The following is a 17,124-nucleotide window of genomic DNA, read 5'->3' as shown; positions in this document are numbered from 1 at the left end:
CCCTTCCCCGCTGCCCCGGTAGTGACTTTTGCGGTATTTTCATGGTGTTTTACGACACTTCCGTTACTGCTGTGTGTGGCGGTATCTAGGGAGAAGGCGCCCGGGTTTGATTCAAGCAGCGGTACTAAACATGGAGGTGCCTCTGCCTCCGGAAGGTAACACGAATCCACTATAATTGTCTGTTTCACGTAGGGAACAATAGATAAAGCCGAGCTCCTCCAGGTTCATTACAGGCTTCATCCTTGGATGTATCCTTCCTGTATTCCTACTCATTCCTTCCTTTCCCCTGGATCGCTTATTTATTCAGTAATGTCTCATTTTTCATTGGATGTTAGGTGCTGTATTTTGGTTTGTCTGATGCATGATTGTGTATTTTAAGTTGCCTCAAAAAGACAAGCTAATGTGTAAATGGATTGTTCATCTTTAAATTCACTTTTAGTATGACATAGATGTTTTGAGACTTTGCAGTTGGTTTACATTTTTTATTTTCAGTGATTTTTTTATTAATTATTTTGTTTTGTGTTCAGCAGCACTCTGGCTTGGAATTTAAGCTGCTGTCTGGTTGCTAGGGTCTGGTATTCCTTAGCAAAAACAAGGGTAAACAGCTGCCAAAAAAACAGTGTTGGCACAACCCCATTAAATGGAGTTTCAATAAGGCAAAAATAAATAAGAAAGGGAGGATATACTCGTAGTTCACCCCAGTCCATAGGTGCACATTCATGAGAAAAACCAAAACAATTGCGAGTCCCTTCAGTCAGGGACTGAATAGAAAGTTAAGGAATAAAAAGTAACCATAACAATAAAATGGTAAGGTTACAGAGCAATAATATTTCTGCTGCCAGCGACCCCCATTTGAAAGATGTAGAAGAGGAAAGCAAATAATTCAAAAACGATAAAAGAAAATTAAGACCAGTTGCAATGAATAGGCAATTGTATAAAATAATAAAAGTTAACAAATTTGAACTAGTACTAAAGGGATCTGAGACTGGTGCAGTGGGAGCTGTGTTTAACCTGGGGCTCTGTAGGGGTTGTTGAAATTTCGGAAACAGTGAAAATACATTAACATTGTATTAATTACTGTAACATAATAATTGATAGATACCAGTAAGTAACCTCTGTGCCACTAAGCATCCATTATATAAGCTGGTTCCTTGCTGCATATGTAAGCATTAAGCTTATTGACACTAAAAGCTGAGTATATACAGCTATGGTCTAGGCTCCCTTTTTTTGGTGGGGGACGAATCATCAAGCTTTACAGTATAAAGCAAATCCATATGTATGTTTCTAAGGGGGAATAAAGTAACTTTCAGTTATCTGAATCTAGAAATGAATGGGATAATTCTGACTACGATATAGTTGGTTTTAATTCTCTGGCCTGAGCACTTAACAAATGTGATCATTTAATGGATATATTTTCTCTGCTTAACAGACCAGGAGCTCCGAAATGTCATTGACAAATTGGCGCAGTTTGTGGCTAGAAATGGACCGGAATTTGAGAAGATGACCATGGAAAAGCAAAAAGACAACCATAAATTCTCCTTTCTCTTTGGAGGAGAGTTCTACAACTACTACAAATGTAAACTTGCAATGGAACAGCAGCAGTGTAAGTGCCTAATCATTTAACAGCTATTCATGTCGGCTGCCAGAGACGCATATATTAGCCCTCACTGCGTATTAATGGAACTGTAACACCAAAAAAATTAAGTGTTTTAAAGTAATGAAAATATCATGTACTGTTGCCCCTGTCCCAAAATAATAATGTAGCTGATGAAAAAATGAAAATATTGTTTTTTTTATGTGTTGCAATGGGGTTTGAATGAACCACAATAGGTTGTTTAATCTTTTGATACTATTTCCTTGCTGTATGAATTAACACTTTCACTTTCCTCAGTAGCTGTTGTTGTGCTATGGTAACTTGGCAAATATGGGCTGCAGCCTTTTGTATTTTTGTTTGTCAAATCATGCAACTTTTTATAATGGTCTGTTATTGATGCACTATGCTTTTAGAACAGTGAGTTGTATCTTGTGTCTGGCTAGATTAAATACACTTTGGTAGCACTTTTACTGACTAAAGTACTGGCTGCACAGAGCTGGTGTATATGCTTTTCATTTTTCACCAGATTTATAAAGTGTCAGTACTGCATCTTCCGTGTATGTCCTTCCACTGCTTTTGTGTTTCTCCACCTCTTTTTCTTGGTCTTCTTTGGAAAGTAGCTATTATTAGCACTCTATCTTCATTGTACAGTGAGATATTAAAGGAACAGTAACACCAAAAAAATTGAAGTGTTTTAAAGTAATGAAAATATCATGAACAGTTGCCCTCCACTGGTAAAACTGTTTGCTTCAGAAACACTACTATTGTTTATATAAACAAGCTGCTGTGTAGCAATGGTGAACATTGAAAAAAAAGGCTATATGGCACGGGAAATAGTGGATAACAGCACCATTATGTTCAATGGGGCTTATCTGCTGTGTAACCTGCTGGCTGCCCCATTGCTACACAGCAGCTTATTTATATAAACAATAGTATTGTTTCTGAAGCAAACACAGCAGTTTTACCAGAGCAGGGCAACACTGCATTATATTTTTATATTATTAAAACATTTTCAATTTTGGATATTCCTGTTCCTTTAAATATGAAAGTAGAATGGCCAATTCTAAGAAACTTTGCAATTAATCTTCATTATTTATTTTTTGTATAGTTTTATTTATTTGTTTTTTATTTGCTGACTTCTTTTGACTCTCTTTAGCTTTGAAATGGGGGTCAATGACCCTATCTAAAAAGCAAATGCTGTGTAAAGCTATACATTTATTGTTATTGCTACTTTTTATAACTAATCTTTCTATTCAGACCCTCTCCTATTCATATTACAATCTCTTATTCAAACTAATGCATGGTTGCTTGGGAAATTTGGACCCTAGCAGCCAGACTGCTGAAATTGCAAACTGTAGAGCTGCTTAATAAAAAAAACCAAAAAAAAAAACCCCACAAATAATTAAAGAAAATGAAAACCAGAATACCACACTGTATGTCATACTAAAAGTTAACTTAAAGGTGAACAATCCCTTTAAATAATGTTATTTCTTTTTGTGTCTCTTAGACATGTGTTTCTCTGACACAGTGCTTTGTAACCAAGCTCAAGACTTGGAACCCAAGGCTCAAATTCCCACAATCCCACCGCCTACTCTCCCTCTGCCTCCTACACTTGTACAACCACCTCAAGGCGCCCCACCAATTGAGGATCTGATTCAGCAAAGTCAGTGGAACTTTCAACAGCAGGAACAGCAGCTACTTTCACTGAGACAGGTATGGAAAATCTGATTGGCTGAACTGGTAACTGGATGTTCTATGACCAGCAAAATCAACAAATATGATAAATACAATGAAGGCACTAGTGTCACTGAACACTCTCTAACTTCATTTCTAGGAGCAGATAACTGCTGCTGTAGCACATGCTGTAGAGCAACAGATGCAGAAACTGCAGGAGGAGACCCAGCTGGATATGACTGAATTTGACAACTTACTGCAGCCAATAATTGACACCTGTACAAAGGATGCCATTTCTGTATGTAAACATTGCTTAGGCAGTCTGTTGCTCTTTATCAACTGATCTAACGTGTGTGTCCATTTTCCAAGCTTCTTGTACTTTCCTTTTCCACTTTGTAAATTGATTTGTGCATCATACTTTGGTAGAAATACAACACACATTATGCCTGCACTCCCTCCTAAAGTTTTCCTTGCTGTATTCTTGCTGTTAGTCTCTACCAGTCAGTCCAATTACAAAGCCAGTAATTAAAGAAGTTAAGTTCACTGGTGGAGGGGTGGTGCTGAATGTTCGGCACCCCCCAAGTGTTTTTAATAGCTTATTTGATTCCAGGGTCATGGCTCCTTATAGAAGAAAACTGCTGTTTTCTGCTAACGAGCACTGGCCCAGAATATCAGGTAAGTGATTATAATCACTGGGGTGCCTTTGGTTTAGCATATCCCTCCAGTAATTAGAACTTCTTCTTTAACTTTACTACTACTCCACATCAACTAGTTTGTACTGTTTTTTGCTTTAAAGAAACTGTTCATGGTAAAAATAAAAACTGGGTAAATAGGCTGTGCAAAATAAAAACAATCTAATATAGTTATTTAGACAAAAATGTAAACTATAAATGCTGGAGTGACTGGATGTCGAACAGAACACAACTTCCTGCTTTTCAGCACTCTAACTAGTCAACCACTTGAAGGGTGGCCACATGGGACATAACTGTTCAGTGAGTTTGCAATTGATCCTCCGCATTCAGCTCAGATTCAAAAGCAACAGTTATAACCCATGTGCCCCCCTCAAGTCACTGATAATCAGACAGTAACCAATCAGTCAAACCAAGTGCTATTATATTAGACATCCAGTCACTCCAGCCTTTATATATTACATTTTTGGCTAACTATATTAGAAATATTTTTTATTTTGCACAGCCTGTGTATTTTACCCAGTTTTTTTTATTTTTATACTGAACAATTCCTTTAATTAGTATTTTCTCTTTCCAGGCTGGCAAAAACTGGATGTTCAGTAATGCAAAATCTTCTCAACATTGCGAGCTAATGGCAGGACACCTACGCAACTGTATTACAGCTGAAGGGGCACACTTTGAATTGAGACTTCACCTCATATATTTAATCAATGATGTTTTACACCATTGGTAGGTAGTGGGGTACCCATGTATTATTCTGCCTTTAGAAGGTCAAATATTGGTTTGTTTTAAATGTTTGTTTGCAGAAGCCCATTTACCAAGATTTACTACTTAATATCTAGAGCTATTTACTCCCCATTGGTCACTATAAAAAAAAAACCTCTGGTAGCCACAGGTATTTTGAATATCAGTGGAAGTTAACCCCTGTTTTACCTCCTGTCTGTCTGGGCATAGCATAGATTGTTATATAGGAAAGGAGGCACTCTGTAACCAGAAATGTTTTTGAAAGATCAAGCAGCCAAAAGTGCTATAATTCTAACAGAAAAGAATGAAAGTCATTCCTGACTAGGGAATTGGTGGGGAAAATGCTGGAACAATAAAGCCCTTGGTGAAAGGGGAACTCTTAATATGTTTCCTCTAACCTTAAAGGAGAAGGAAAGCTACCAAGGCAGTTTATTGGCAACAGATTAGCCATAACAGTTCAAGCTAGAACACCATTTTTATTCTTTAAAATGCTTTTCCATACCCAAGTAATCGGCTCTAGACACTGTCTCTGTTTGTTTAGGATAGCAACTGCTATATTAGCTTGCTGTGACAACACTTCCTGCCTGAGTCTCTCCCTGCTAGCTCATAGCTCAGATTACAACAGGAAAGTTGAAAACAGGAAGTCTGATAAAGAAGCCTATGTGTACACAATAGAATGAAAGAAATGCTGTGTTTCTTTTGACAGAGAGCAGCACTACTTTGAGGGTTTACTAGTGTATTCATGTAGACCTTTCAGATAAAGCTTACTTAGTTTTAACCTTTCCTTCTCCTTTAAAGAAACTGTTTCAGTGTAAAAATAAAATTGGGTAAATAGACCAAAGTGCAAAATTCTGTAACGATCAATGCACAATTAGCTATTGCTTTTCCTCACAGCCAGCGCAAGCAAGCACGTGACCTGTTGGCTGCTCTTCAAAAAGTAGTTGTGCCGATCTACTGTACCAGCTTCCTAGCTGTTGAAGAGGACAAGCAGCAGAAAATTGCACGAGTGAGTATTTACTATGGTGTTTTTTTTTTTTTTTATTGCATAGTTCAGAAACCTGCAGACCATATTTTAGATTTTGTCTCATTGTGTCTTACCTCTCCTTTTTATGTAGCTGCTGCAGCTCTGGGAAAAGAATGGTTACTTTGATGAGGCTTCAATTCAGCAGCTACAGAGCCCAGCCCTGGGCTTAGGACAGCACCAGGTAACGTTGGAACTTTTGGGCAAATGTCATTTTTTGAAAGTTCTGGTTAGTTTTGCCAAAAAATAAATGCAATTTTAATTGTAATAAAAATGTGTAGCAAGAACTCTAGAAATCTGTTTTGTACATATTTTGTCACCGGAACTCAAGTGTTAAGCTGCTTGAACCAGCATTTTACAGCTCGGACCTTATTTTTGTTCTATTTTTTAAAATTCCTGATGCAGCAGGTGTTACAATCTGTTCAGTGCTCTCTTATGAGTTATTGAAGCACAACATATAGGTATTATGCCTTAAACATTAGGATACAACATCAGGTGTAATTAAGAAAATCTTCCTTCAAAAAGTCTCATCCCACAAATACATTGCAAAGAACAGACCTTAAGCTGACCATAGATGCAAAGATACAGTCGTACAAATCCTCAATTGTTTGGATTGTGTGTGGAGTGTCCTGACATTTTTTGTGCCATGACGATCGATCGTTTAGTCGATTTGGACAGGTTAGAAAATTTTTGTTGGCTAACAATCAGATCTCTGCATATGTATTGTCTGCCTGATGATAGTGGGTGATTGTCACTTTCCTACAATTGCTGCCAGTGACAGAACATCACCTGATTTGTTCTTTTATTACTTTATTTGATCTGGATGGTTTATGGTAGGTTGCACTGCACGATCGTTCGTTCAGTATTAAGTATACATCTGCACATCTATGGCCAGCTTTAGATATGTGTTCAGTTGCTTCCTTTGCTGCAGCGGCTGTGTTTGGTGTCTTCTTGCTTGTTCACTGTCCAAAAGTCCAACTGTAGTTAATTTGGTTTATTGGTGTGTTGTCCTTTCTTCTTTGTGATTCAAATTTTTTGTTCATACAAGAAATCTCCATAGTTAAGCCATCTTTATTTTGTCATCATTTTGCATTTGCAAGACCAGCTACTTGCAGGGGTTAATGATTCTTCAGTGGAAAGGTGTTGAAGGCCTAGGTTCTTGGCTGAATAGCTTCATTTTGCCCATATCGTTTTCTTTTGGATGGTAGGCACAACTCATTATTAAAGTAAAGATGCCTGGGTGCAAATGAATAGATAACTGTCCCAAAAAAGGCCATGCACTCACAGGTCTTATTGAAAAAAGAAAGTGGTGTTTATTCAGCAAATAAGTGACTGAATTTTTTTTTTTTTTATTAAAATGATGCCTAAACTGTTGAACTATTTATGAACATTTATGTAAAGCAACATTGGAAACCAAATATATATTGGAAGTTGCATATGCATACTTGTTTCACATTGTTTACATTTAATATTTGAAATATCTCAGGCCTGTACATTGTTCTTTCTAACTGTTTCACTTGGGCTCTCTGTAGGCCGCACTACTTACAGAATATTCCAGTATGGTGCAGCCTGTGCTTGTGGCATTCCAACAGCAACTACAGACACTGAAAACGCAACATGAAGAGTTTGTGACTGGTTTGAAACAGCAACAACAGCAAATTCAAATCCCAGTGATGGAACCCATCCCAGAAACGCCAGCTCCTGCACCAGCCCCAGTGCCAGTACCAGTGCCCCCGCCACCAGGTTGAGTGCACCTCATTCATTTTGCTTATTTAAGTTACAGAATCTTTTTTTACTATTGATATATACCTTTCAGATTAGCTGGAAATGTGAAAACTTGTTCTTGTATAGTTAGGGGAGGAGATTTGGTAAATGAAATGAAATCGGCATATGTTTAAACAAAAACTATACCCTCCAAATTAATATTAAAGCAACAGATATTGTATATTTATATCAAATGAAGTGTCATATTAAAGAATCTTACCAAACTGGTTTATATATTTAAAGGGGTTGTTCACCTTCCAAACACCTTTTTCAATTCAGTTGTTTTTAGGTTGTTCCCCAGAAATAAAGACTTTTTCCAATTACTTTCCATTATTTATTTTTTATGTTTTTTCCAAAATCTGAGTTTAAAGTTGAATGTTGGTGTCTCTGGTGTTTGAGTCTGGCAGCTCAGTAATTCAGGTGCAGACTCTGAACTGTTACAATTTTGCAACATTTAGTTGATACATTTCTCAGCAGCATCTCTGGAGTATTAGCAACTATTGTATCAATACTAACAGCTGCCTGTAATGAAACCCAGAGATTCTGTTCAGCAGGGACAAAGCTAAGAAATGTATCAACTAAATGTATCCATTTAGAACAGTTTACAGGATCGGCGACCCCCCCCCCTCCCAGAGCTGCTTCAGAAGGAGAGAAATGACAATTTACACTTCAATATTAGAAAAACCATCACACATAGAATAGAAAGTCATTGGAAAAAGTCGTTCTTTCTGGTGATCTATCTGAAACCAACTAGTTGTTTGAAGGTGAACAACCCCTTTAAGTAAATATTTCCCTTTTACTTCTCTTACCTTGGACCACCATTTCCTGATGGTCTGCGTGTTTCCTCAGAGATCACCTGACCAGACAACTCTAACTGTAACAGGAAGAAGTGTGGAAGCAAAAGACAGAACTCTGTTAATTGGCTCATGTGACCTAACATGTATGGTTTACTTGGTTTGTTTGTGTGCACCGTGAATCCTACGATCCCAGGGGGGTGACCCTTATTTTTTTAAAACGACAATTTTCTATGATTACCCATTGGCACATAATGCTAAAAAAGTATGTTATTATGAAAATGGTTTGTTTACATGAAACAGGGTTTAACATTTGAGCTGTTTTATGCAATATATTTTTATACAGACCTACATTGTTCGGGGTGTTATATTTTTCCTTAAATCTCTGTTAGGGGCACACTTTAAATGTAAAATTATTCATCAGTTCAAAAGTGTTTGAAGTATTGGGAAATCTAAGGTTGGTTTTCTCAACCTAATGTCTACATGCTCCAAGCTGATAGAATATTGGATTCAAGGTGGGTAGGTATGTTTGCGGAACTTATTGACTTGCCAATAATATGTTTCTATATAAATATTACTATTACTTATTATTCAGTTATGTTAATTGGGGAAAATTATCATGATGCCAATTTATGTCATCACTTTAAAAAAAAAAAAAAAAAACGAAAGCCTACATGTTGCAAAAAGTTACACATTGTTCTCACACACTGTTTCCCTACTGTACAGAGGAAGTAAAACCTGCAATGGCTATCCCCACCCCAGCAGAATTTGAGCCTCCTCCGGCCCCTGTCCCAGATCCGACTGCTGGGGGAGGCAGAGGGCCACCACCACACGAGCAGATTCCACATAACAAACCACCATGGTTTGATCAGCCACAGCCCATTGCACCATGGGGTCAACAGCAGGTAAAGACAAGAAAAATCTACTTCTCAATTCACTTATTTCATATTTTACAATGCTGTAACTGTATGCTGTTAAAAAATGTATATTAGCTGAAGGTTAAGAGTTAATAGTAAATAATTATCATATGAAATACAGTGTGTTCTGTATGTTTTAATACTTTGCATTCTGTTCTCCCATTACTTTGTGTTGACTTGCCTTAGACTAGTTGTCTGAGAAATGTGCTCTCTTCTATAATGTGCTTATATAACCAGAAACTAAAATGCTGCTGCTGAGTTACTTTTGACTCTGTTCTTTTACTCACTTCCCACATTCAAATACTTAATAAATCATGCTGCCTTTGTCTCAGGAACATTTCTCATATTCGACACTTCTTACAAGAAAAAGGGCCAAAATTCTCACCCATACCCTTGTAATATCCTTTATAGACTACAGTAACTCACTGTTCTGTGGACTCCACCTGTCTAAATTGACCACATTTCAATCCATCACAAACAATGCTGCCAGACTCCCCTCTCCTCCCTCTCCACAAGAGCTAGCCTTTTCTGCTAGCCCCTATACCCTGGCTACAAGTCATACACAAAATGCACTCAACACACTCAAGAAAGCACTTAATGTTGCATCACAATACATTACCTCTCTTATTACCAAGTACACCACAGGCGCATAACCTTTGGTTTGCACGTGACTTCCCTATCTCCTTTACACCTTTTACACATTATTCATCCCACATCCATGTGTTGCACCTATCCTCTGGAACTTCCATCCCCATCACATTAGAAGAGCTTCCACACTTTCAAGCATGCAATCTAAACCCTCACCAACTCCACCACCTTTATAACCCCCATTCTCTTTGCACACACTAACTACTGTTTTTCCATTCTTCACTATGCACTTATTACTATCTTAACCAATTCCTTCAGCCAACCTCTACAATCACACTGGTTATGCTAGGCTCACTTAGCCAATGTTGCAAGTTCTTACAGGTAGGGCCTTTACCCTATTGTTTCCTATAAATATGCACTTGCAACTATGCATCTGTTCTGGTAAAAAGCTTGCCTATATATGTAAACTGTTATGTCTTTTATATGTATTTTATATTCTAGTGTTATACAAATAATTATAATATTGGGAGTGCAAATGTTATGGTATAGAGTAGAGTAAAGTGTGATTTAATATTGAGCTGTGTGGTTGTCAAGGATGGGAGCCAAAATCCAACTTTCCACTGTTAATTAATTACTAATTTCTCCAGGTCTTTAGGGGGACACAGGGAACGATGTGGTTAAGCTCCATCCTCCAGGAGACAGGACACTTGAATAATTAATAAAGGGGGTGTGCCAGGTTAGGCTTAACCCCACACACTGTACACTGAATTCAGTTGTTCAAGCGTCCTACTGCCGGGAGGGGTGAAACCAAAAGCAGGACTACCTGTCTTTTATATGGTTAGCCCCCCTACGAGGCGAATCTCACCGGGGTCAAATCACTAGCCTGGGGGCTATAACGACCACCCAGACCTACGTCTAGTACAGAAGGTCTGGCCGGTGTGAGGGGGTAAGTGGAATTTTGCAATATGCCCCTCGTGGCTCAGTAATGCCTCCCCCTTACCCCCCCTCGCATCTCACCCTGATGGCGCTTTCTAGCCTACCACTGCCTGCTCTAATTGCCTATACCTTCATCTGGCTCTGGCCCCTGACAGCCATGCCGAAAGTGCCCGTTTGGTGGGGGTGGACAAGATGGTAGGGTGCGCACAGCAATTACCTCATGCGTTCCGGTCAGTCAGAATGCGCGGGAGTGCTGCTGGGACATAGATACAGTGTTCTCCGGGCAGCCATTTTGGTGCGCACTTTCGCGCGCGCCGTATGGAACGCATGTGCATTCCAGCGCCCATTTTGCGCACATTACCCCCGAAAGGCAGCAGAGTAAGGCAGGAAAAGCACGGACGGGTTTGGTTACCCCCTCACCGCTCGATTCTGATGGCAGAAGGTAGGCCTGGGGGATTATTCACCAGGGCAGGGCGGGGGAGAGTCCCCACAGGCTGCACAGGGGAAACATTTCGCTTGCACTAAATGCCTGTAAAAATTTCAGGGGACACAGGGCGAGTCGCTCTGCAGAACTTGTGCCATGGGGCAGGGGGCAGCACATGACTCTGGGGTTCAACCAGAGACACAAGATGAGGACTCAGCACAAGACATCCCTTAGGAGCCCACTCCAGGGCCTTCAACAGAACCACCTCCTCCTCTTTGGGCAGTCCAGTTGTCACAGTCACTGGCTTCACTACAAGGTCTTCCAGCCATTGCGAACAACTTGGGGAAGGCGTTAGCTAAGTTTCACCACAAACCCAGTGTCGAGCGCAAGCACTTGACTAAAAAAGGGGACTCTATCCCATACACTATCGGAAGAGTCAGCCCCTGAACAAATTTCGTCCCATTCGGAGGGAGAAATCCCCTCATCTGAAGCGTCATCTGATGATGATGATGAAGATCAGAGTGAGGCAAGGGAGAGGGACAGCCTTCATGATGTGGAAGGTATCATTAAGGGGGTACTGGAAATTCTCAATGTGTCACCAAAAACAATTATTATTTACAATTATTAACAAAATTATCCAAGAGGAGTGAGATTCCCCTGAACGGAAGTTCCAAACAACGTAAACATTTACAAAGTTCCCCAGTGGTGGATGCTCCCGTGTCCAGGCTCTCAAAATCCACTACCCTACCAGTCACAGTCACAGCATTTAAAGACCCATCAGATAGAAGAATAGAAGGCTTCTTAAGAGCAATTTATTCCTCAGCTGGATCAACACTACGACCTTGCCTAGCTTCAGCATGGGTCTCGAGAGCCATTCAGGCTTGGTCTGAATCACTCATCAAGGACATCCAGGAGGGTGTTCCTCAAGCAGATCTGATATCCTCTGCACAGTCTATAGCGGAGGCATCAAGCTTCCTCTGTGACACTTCCCTAGACACATCACAGCTTACCTCACGCACTTCTGCTCCGTCTATAGCAGCGCGGAGAACGCTATGGCTGAAAAATTGGTCGGCAGATCTTGGCTCTAAAAAATCATTATCCTCCCTCTCATTCAAGGGACAACGGTTATTTGGCGAGGAACTTGAAAAGATTATTTCTCAAGTAACAGGTGGTAAAAGCACCTTTCTCCCACAGGCAAAAACTAGAGCGTCTTCAGCCAACAAACGGGGAAGATTTTTTCGTGGCCAGAGTGGTCGGTTCTCACGGAGGGGCAGTACTCCGCAAAGATCCCACTTTCGTTCCAAGGCTAATGACCGACCATTGTAGAAGTCCAATAGGCCCCACAACAAACCATCAGCTGACAAGCCTGCGTCCGCATGACGGGGCACTCCCTCCGGAATTGTTGGAACGGATCGGAGGAAAATTGCTGGGAGGAATGGATCCGTCAATCTTCAGATGCCTGGGTAAAGGAGATAGTTTCAGACGGTTACCATCTCAATCTGGCTGCAAATCCACCCAGGAGGTTCATTATCTCCAGAGTGCCTTCCAATCCCACAAAAGAAAAACCCTTCCTAAAGTGCATAGGAAGGATGGAGAAATCCAGAGTGTTTGCACCAGTTCCACGGCTAGAGAGATTCTCCGGTTTTTATTCAAACTTATTTACAGTCCCAAAGAAGGACGGCACTGTCAGACCTAACTCGATCTGAAACACCTGAACAAGTTTATTCACCCAGTGAGGTTCAGCATGGATACCTTGAGATCAGTAATATGCAGCATGGAACAGGGACAACAAGGACGCATATCTCCATGTTCCAATATGGCCTCCTCACCACCGATACCTACGCTTTGCATTCACAAACAGACATTACCAATTTGTGGCACTACCGTTCGGCCTTTCATCGGCCCCCAGGGTATTTACCAAGCTAATGACATTCCTGGTCTGGAATTCAACACCCTTTTAGAGACTGTAAGCCTGCCTCAGGACAAACAGCTCAGAATCAAAGAACAAGTCCAGTCACTGTTAGCCAACCAAACAATAAAAATCCACAGAGCAATGCAGGTACTGGGAACAATGGTATCAGCCATTGAGGCTGTTCCATTTGCACAAATACATCTCCGTCCCCTTCAGACCAGTATCCTCTCCAAGTGGAAGGGTGGTCCGCTGACCCGCCCTCTCCGTTTGACGACAGCTACAAGGGAGGCCCTCCAGTGGTGGTTGATTCCGGAAAACCTAGCAGCCGGACAGTCATGGGCAACACCGGAATGGAAGGTGATTTCCACGGATGCCAGTCTCCAGGGCTGGGGCGCAACATGGGAAAACCATTCGGCACAAGGTTGTTGGTCTCCTGTTGAATCCAGACTACATTCTTGGACTGAGCGCAGTGAAGTTAGCACTCAACCAGTGGAACCACTTGCTTCACCATCAACCAGTACGCATTCAAAGCGACAATGTCACCACAGTGGCGTACATCAACCGACAAGGAGGAACTCGGAGTCAAGCAGCGCTGGCAGAAGCCAGAGAAATCCTGCATTGGGCAGAGAACAACTCTGTGAAGCTGTCAGCTGTTCACTTCCTCAGTCAAAATCATCTCGACCCAGGGTTGTGGGAACTACATCCAGAGACATTCAACCTGTTAGTGTCAAGCTGGGGACGACCAAGCATAGACCTTATGGCGTCCAGAATCAATTGCAAAGTCCCAACATTTTTTGCAAGATACCGACACCCCTTAGCAGCGGGGGTAGATGCCATGACTCGGCACTGGCAGTTCAAACTGGCATATCTCTTTCCCCATCTTCCAATCCTACCACGGGTGCTCAAAAAGATCAAACAGTCCAGATCCACAGTAATAGTTGTGGCTCCCTTCTGGCCGCGGAGGACTTGGTTCTCCAACCTTCAGGAGATGTCAGTGGCACCGCCAGTCCAGCTGGAATTCAGATCAGATCTTCTGCAGCAAGGACCAATAGTTCATCACAACCCGGTTCTGTACGCTTTGATAGGATGGCTGTTGAAGCATCCATCCATCAAGGACTAGCAGAAGAAGTTATTTCTACAATGCTCAAGGCTCGAAAACCGTCGTCATCCAAATCATATCAGAGTTTGGCATTCAGAGCTCCCATTCTTAGAACTCGACATTCCACGAACTTGTCATTTCTCCAGCGAGGCCTCCAATTAGGCCTTAAGCTCAGTTCTCTCAAGGGTCAAATGTCTGCCCTCTCCATTCTATTGCAAAGTAGGCTGGCGAATGAAGAGATAATACGCACTTTTCTTCAGGGAGTCACTCATATAGCTCCCCCATACCGAACACCTACGGCTGGATGGGATCTCAATATAGTGCTGGAAGCTCTTCTTGACCCCCCTTTCGAACCGCTGGGTTCTATTTCTGATACATGGATGACTTGGAAAGTAGTCTTTTTTTAGTAGAAATCTTCTTTACCAGAAGAGTTTCTCAACTTGGCGCTCTGTCATGCCAGCCCCCATACCTAAATTTTCACAGAGACAAGGCTATACTACGTACAGTTGCGACATTCCTACCCAAAGTCGTGTCTGAATTTCATGTTAATCAGGAAATTATAGTTCCTTCTCTCTGCTCGGTGCCTAAGAACGACAAGGAACGCCGACTCCACAGCCTTAATGTAGTCAGAGTGCTCCGTTGGTACGTAGAACGTTCAAAAGCGTTCAGAACTTCACAGTCATTGTTTGTTATTCCATCTGGATCTCGCAGAGGTCAATCCGCTTCAAAGACTACCATTGCTCACTGGATTAAAGAGACAATCAAGCAAGCATATACTGCAAAGGGGAGAGCGCCACCTGAAGGGATTCGGGCCCATTGCGGTGGGAGCATCCTGGGCATGGCGTAACTCTACCTCCCTGGAGTAAATCTGCAGGGGACTCTACCTGGTCATCCGTTCACACATTTACCAAATTTTACAATGTTGACACCTTTTTCTTCGGCCGAGGCCTCCCTCGGACATAAGATGTTGCAATCTGTCTTAAAACAAATAAGCAGCATCAGTCCAAGTCCAGTCCAACCCTGCTGTTTGGGACTGCTTTGGTAAGTCCCCATCGTTCCCTGTCCCCCCCCCCCCCTAAAAACCGGGTTTTTGTACTCACCATTATATATGTTTCTCTGTAGTTGAAAGGAGGACACATGCATTCCCGCCCAGCGATGAGCTATGGACCGCCTTTTGGTCTTCTGAATAGTTCCTTTGGTTTACCAGTTCTGCCTGTTGTAAGTTTTATATAGTTTCCGTTAGCGGCTTTGGAACAAACTGAATTCAGTGTACAGTGTGTGGGGTTAAGCCTAACCTGGCACGCCCCCTTTATTAATTATTCAAGTGTCCTGCCTCCTGGAGGATGGAGCTTAACCCCATCGTTCCCTGTATCCCCCTTTCGACTACAGAGAAACAGATTTAACGGTGAGTACAAAAATCCGGTTTTCTTTTGCTAAATGTAATTGATGTTGAAAGAGTATCTGTCACTTCTGGTATAGAAATGTATAGGGCATTGTGTAGCTATGCACATTTAATATTCAAATATTTTTTCTATTTATAGCCTTGTGAACAACCACCATTCCCTCACCACCCAGCACCTCCTCACTGTCCTCCATGGAGCAACAGTCATGAAGGCATGTGGAATGAACAACGTGACCCCAACTGGAACAATGAGCCAGAGCCAGCTTGGAACAATCAGAGAGAACCCCCATGGAACAATCAGTTTGATGCTCCTTGGAGCAACCAGCATGAGCAGCCTCCTTGGGGTGGAGGTGGGCAGAGGGACCCCCACTTCCGCATGCAACGGCCGCCACACTTCCGAGGACCCTTTCCACCTCATCAACAGCACCCCCCTCAATTCAACCAGCCTCCACACCCTCATAACTTCAATCGTTTCCCCCCACACTTCATGCAGGAAGAATTTCCACCGCGGCATCCGTTTGAAAGACCACCTTTTCCACATCGATTTGATTTTCCCCAGGGGGATTTCCCTGCAGGTAATTCCCAATGGTGCCATGTTTGAATATTATTTATGTCATATCCATATGCACCATTTAAAGCACATTTATTTTATTTATTGTTGTTCACCTTCCAAACACTTTTTTCTCCTTAGTCTGCTTGGGGGACACAGGAACAATTGGTATAGCATGCACCCCTAGGAGGCAGGACACAACAAAAAAGAAACAAACTGATCCCTCCTGCTATACCCCAGCTCCCAGGCCGAGCCAGCCCAGTTTTCGTTGTGTCCTCAGGAGGTTAGGACATAGAGCTGTTAGGAGTTAGTTTATTATTTATTTATTTAATTATTTATCTCAACTCAGCAGTAAGGTTGGACAGGGCATCCACACTGAGTGCCTTGCCTCACTTTCCACCTCCAGTTCGGACATCTCCAGGGTCTCTATTGTGCCTTACACTGACCACCCAGACTGATTTCCCTTCCCCTTCTGTTACAGGGGAAGGAATTGACTGGCCGGTAGACATGGGGATCACGGCAGCAGCAGCAGTCCCCACTCTCCCCTCTCTACCGGGTAAGAGCAGGGCCTGGCCATAGGGGAACACAGCCTGTTTAGACTGGTGCCATTACACACTCCCACTGCAGTAAGGATGGACTGGGCATCCACATTGAGTGCCTTGCCTCACTGTCCACCTTCCCCTTCTATTACAGAGGAAGGAATTGACTGGCCGGTAGACATGAGAGGATCTGAGCACGGAACAGGTAAGCAGTAGATACCTGTAATCCTATTGCCCTGCCTCTGCTGGTGCCTGGTATACAAGGGTGAGTGTCTTCACTCAGTATTACTCAGCTTGTTTTAGACTCTTTTCCCACTGCTTTTCTGGGGATCACGAAGGCAGCAGCAGCCCCCCCTCTCCCCTCTCTACCGGGTAAGAGCAGGGCCTGGCCATAGGGGAACACAGCCTGTTTAGACTGGCGCCATTACACTCTCCCACTGCAGTAAGTTTGGACTGGGCATCCACACTGAGTGCCTT

At 42.1% G+C, this 17,124-nt stretch overlaps 1 protein-coding gene across 1 annotated transcript in view; it reads left to right on the top strand.

The window, feature by feature from the left end:
• Window positions 1–46: 46 nt before the first annotated feature.
• Window positions 47–17,124, top strand: part of cherp.L (calcium homeostasis endoplasmic reticulum protein L homeolog) — a gene marked incomplete at its 5' end in the record, with an annotated part of 32,459 nt that continues 15,381 nt past the window's right edge. The window contains 10 exon segments of the mRNA NM_001094045.1: window positions 47–155; window positions 1,430–1,603; window positions 3,102–3,307; window positions 3,429–3,566; window positions 4,535–4,686; window positions 5,596–5,707; window positions 5,817–5,906; window positions 7,255–7,465; window positions 9,007–9,185; window positions 15,698–16,133. Coding sequence (NP_001087514.1) covers window positions 131–155; window positions 1,430–1,603; window positions 3,102–3,307; window positions 3,429–3,566; window positions 4,535–4,686; window positions 5,596–5,707; window positions 5,817–5,906; window positions 7,255–7,465; window positions 9,007–9,185; window positions 15,698–16,133 — 1,723 coding nt within the window.

The sequence above is a fragment of the Xenopus laevis genome, chromosome 1L (genome assembly GCF_017654675.1).
Source record: "Xenopus laevis strain J_2021 chromosome 1L, Xenopus_laevis_v10.1, whole genome shotgun sequence".
NCBI lineage: Eukaryota > Metazoa > Chordata > Amphibia > Anura > Pipidae > Xenopus > Xenopus laevis.
Note: the sequence above shows the minus strand (reverse complement) of the source record. Positions and strands in the feature narration are given on the sequence as shown.